The sequence below is a fragment of the Sinocyclocheilus anshuiensis genome, unplaced genomic scaffold (assembly GCF_001515605.1).
Source record: "Sinocyclocheilus anshuiensis isolate Anshui unplaced genomic scaffold, SAMN03320099.WGS_v1.1 scaffold1291, whole genome shotgun sequence".
NCBI classification, from domain to species: domain Eukaryota; kingdom Metazoa; phylum Chordata; class Actinopteri; order Cypriniformes; family Cyprinidae; genus Sinocyclocheilus; species Sinocyclocheilus anshuiensis.
In genome coordinates, this window is record NW_015540928.1 from 331,231 (window position 1) to 335,009 (window position 3,779).

General features: G+C 35.0%; 1 protein-coding gene across 1 annotated transcript; it reads right to left on the reverse strand.

Moving 5' to 3' along the window:
• Window positions 1-554: 554 nt before the first annotated feature.
• Window positions 555-3,185, reverse strand: LOC107689400 (uncharacterized). Its single transcript, XM_016487367.1, has 7 exons — window positions 2,835-3,185; window positions 2,623-2,768; window positions 2,422-2,520; window positions 2,164-2,308; window positions 1,809-1,954; window positions 1,085-1,218; window positions 555-922 (listed from the first exon to the last, which is right to left on the reverse strand). The coding sequence occupies exons 1-7, from the start codon at window positions 2,940-2,942 to the stop codon at window positions 786-788; spliced, it is 915 nt and encodes a 304-aa protein (XP_016342853.1). The 5' UTR covers window positions 2,943-3,185; the 3' UTR covers window positions 555-785.
• Window positions 3,186-3,779: the final 594 nt, after the last annotated feature.

Below are 3,779 nucleotides of genomic sequence, written 5' to 3' on the forward strand. Positions count from 1 at the left end.
GTTGAAAGACCAGCTTGCAATCAACACCAAGGTGGTTTCCAGAGCACTTGCACTAAACATACATAAGAGTTGTTTCTCACAAAACATTAAAAATGACATTAGATGCATTTCATGTATTTTATTGAACATTCATAAATGAGCTTTAAAAGCTTAAATCACAAACACAAGAAAACAAAATCCCAACTTTTTTTGTATGTACTTACTCTTGAAACATTGTATTGCAAGTATTGTTGGCTCTTGTATGATATATTGCTTGTGATACTGTAAGAAATTGCTTCCATATTTTGTATTTTGCTTTGGATTAAAGCGTATACTAAAATATTAAATGTTAATACAAATATATAAATAAAACCAAATGATAATACTGTCCAGTATAATATTGATATTTTGGTCACAAGTTACTGTAGACATGCATATAAACACAATTACATTATAAAATGTATTAAAATAAAAAGCTGTTATTTGAAAGTGTAATAGTGTTTCACAATATTACTGTTTTTACTGTTCTTTTGATCAAATAAATGCAGACTTTCTGAGACTTATTTCACCTAAAAATGGTAGTGTAGGCACAATTAATCTCTTAGACATGGCCTGGCTCAAGTTCAGAATAGATTTAATATTGCTACCGTATGCTGTTTCATGCATATTTTCCATAAAACTGAAGACTCTGAAAGCATCTGTTCCAGCTGAAACACATTCATGCAGGTACTGCACACCTGGAAGGGTTACCGTTCAGGGCATGTCATCTTTGAAGTTTATGAGTGTTGAGTGTTTATGATGTATGGTTATTTATCGGTGCCGCTGTTTGGTGACATCAGGACCTCAGGACTGACTTCACGGTAGAGAGGCCGAGTCCTGTGTCTCCAAACCACCAGCCCCACGCGCACCACTAACACAATACAGGCCAACACGAGGAGCACCGCTATGGAAAATAAAACCATGATACTGTAAGCAATGTGAGCACAATGTAGCCTTAATATGTAACATCTTTATGTGGGGCCTTATGGTTTTATGAGTTTGTGATTTAACGATGCTATATTTATGGTTAACCAAAAAGACATGGGTGTGTTTATCATTGACTAACCTGAAAAGTTCCGGCCAGGTGCTGCTGCGTCGTAATGCTTGCTTAGGCTTCCAATTAGAGCATAGATAATCACAGGGTAAACGGTGAGGATGTAACGGACATGCTTCTCTATTAGAAAGTTTTCAACTGTAAACCTGTAGAAGAACACGCAAAGAAACAAAAAAAACTTTGATTAGACACAGTGTGCTGATCTAATGCCTTTAATCATATCTTAAATATGAGTCAATCACAAATGAAAGAAAATTAAAAATGATTTAGTTTAAAATATTTAAAAATGTAGTTTAAAACGCATGCAAAGTTTTGCTTGCCTTGTCATAAAATGTTCAAATTATTTGATATTTTAGATGTCTTGACCTTAACACATGGACATGACATAATTTCCTGCATTTTCTTTATATGTTTTGTTTTCTTAGAAATAATAATAAAAGCCAAAATGCCAAACTCCTTAATACTCCTTAATTTCTTGTCAAGAATTTAATTTTTAATCTTCATTATTCTAGTCTTCATTAATATATCAGTTGTATCACCTGACATTTTTGACTTTATGCCTCCCCTAAAATCTATTCAATATTTTAAACTTGATAAAAACATGCTCATAATAGAAGATGTGTACTTATATCACTTTATGTATAAACTGTATTTTTGGATATACAGATGTAAACAAAAAAAAATGTCATTGAGCCATATCACAAGATTATAGCAGAAAATAAATTATTATGATTACCATATAATTACTTCCAACAGAAGTATGCATAAAGAAGCTGTAGCAGCATTTGTTGGGGAAACTGATGCTAGATCCAACACAATAGTGAAGTTGAGCAGTGTGGCAATGGTTGTCCATGTTGCATAGGTAGCAATGCCATTTTGAACCTAAGGTACATATATGGCATTGTTATTTCAAACATTTCAAATCTGTAGTGCACCTAATTTACCTGCTGTCTTTTGTTTGGGTTGATACTGTATTTAAATACATTACATATGAGATAGTGTTCATGTTCAAGTTCATTTTATTTTAAATAAATAAATATGAGTACTCTGCCTCTTGTCAAAGCGATTCCAAAAAGATGTTCAGTGCATACCAACACTATGATGCAGAAAAGGTCTTTTGGGTGCTGCTGTTTAAGCCAAGATCCATGAGCTCGTAGACCAATACAAGAGAAGAAGATCATCAGGTAGTTGGTGAAAGCAATCAGGGCAAGAACAGTCAGTGCAGGAATCATCAATCTGAATCAATAAAAAACAAATATGTGACCTACAGACATTACATGAAACCACAGGCAAAGCACCATGCAAACCTATGATTATGCCACAAAATATGTTGGCTGCCTACAACTTACTCTCTATCCCACAAGACCAGCCAGGTACTGTTCAGAATCATGTTGATGATCCATGAGAGAAAGAATTCAGAGGGCAGGATTGCTGGACTTGAGTACAACCTGATAATTCAAGCGAAGACTGTCAAACTATAATAAATGGCTTTCAAACAGTGTGAATAAGCAAAGTGTTGATATGAGTGGAGTGTGTGTGGTTTGAAATACCCTCTACAGAGCCAGGTCAGGGTATATGCGTTCATCAGGAAGAGCCAGGAATAGATGACACCCCATATCGAAAAAGTCCATCCAGCAGGAGTGATCTCTGTCTGATATCTGTCTGATATATTTCCAGTGCTGCGCTGAAATGGACCGTAAAAGCCAACGTGAAATTAGTTGTATATACGACTAATTATATCTGTAACTTATATACACGTACCTTTTCCTGATCCCGCGAGCGCGTTGATAATCAAAGCAACAATGTAAGCAAATTGAGAAAGGACAATGAGCAAAATACGCAGGATCTTGTGATCTCTCAAAAGAGACATGTTTTTGTCTAAGTAAAACTGTTTTTTTTTTTCGTTTTTATCAGCTATAGTGGTTTTTGTATTGTTGATATTGCGATTGCCACGTAAAATTAGCAAAGTTAGCTAGAGTCGCTATTACAGTGTGTGTTAATAAAACTTAAAAACGCAATATTCCTGCGTGGAGAGTAATACTGCCCTTCCTTTCGTCTGAATTATACACTTTTTAATAACTTTATTTTCTCAGAAAAATTGAGAGGTGGTGTCTTCTAGCTTGTGTACCTTATGCTCTGTTGTGTAAGAGTAAGAGAGTGTAAGAGAGCCATCTGCTGGACAACAACACGACCGGCAGCGTTTGTCTCGACGACATTTTACTAAAATATCACATGTGAAGAACGAAAGAGAGTAGAAGTCTTAACGAGTTAAAGATAAAGAAGAAGAGGTTGTTCTCATTTGTTCCTTTATTAATATTCTATGTCAGTAACCGACGCCACCGATCAGACACGAACCTGAGCCAAATTCATAGGGTGTTAGTAATATAAACATAATGCTTTATTGATTTGAATGTTCCGCTTTTCAGCGCAAGTTTGTATAATCTGAATTGAAAAGTAAGGTTTAGTACATTAATGAATTCAACAATAAAAATAGTTCAATAAGTTCTTTACTCCAAAGCTACCATTTTAAAGTGCATTGATTGAAGGGATATTTGGTTGGAAATTCGTGTTCTTTCCAAGTAGCCTATTCTTTATAAAACGGATCTGATCTAAGCCTGCTTAATGGATGTCTAACAGGATAAACATTAATCTTTTTTAACCTCTAAAGCTGACCATATAAATTCATAGACAGAAAAGGGGGGGGGGG

Coding starts and splice junctions, on each gene's coding strand:
- LOC107689400 (XM_016487367.1), bottom strand. CDS start 2,942: ATGTCTCTTTTGAGAGATCACAAGATCCTGCGTATTTTGCTCATTGTC. Junction 1,955..2,163: donor TTTTCTGCATCATAGTGTTG/GTATGCACTGAA, acceptor TATGTACCTTAG/GTTCAAAATGGCATTGCTAC. Junction 923..1,084: donor ACCTGGCCGGAACTTTTCAG/GTTAGTCAATGA, acceptor TATTTTCCATAG/CGGTGCTCCTCGTGTTGGCC.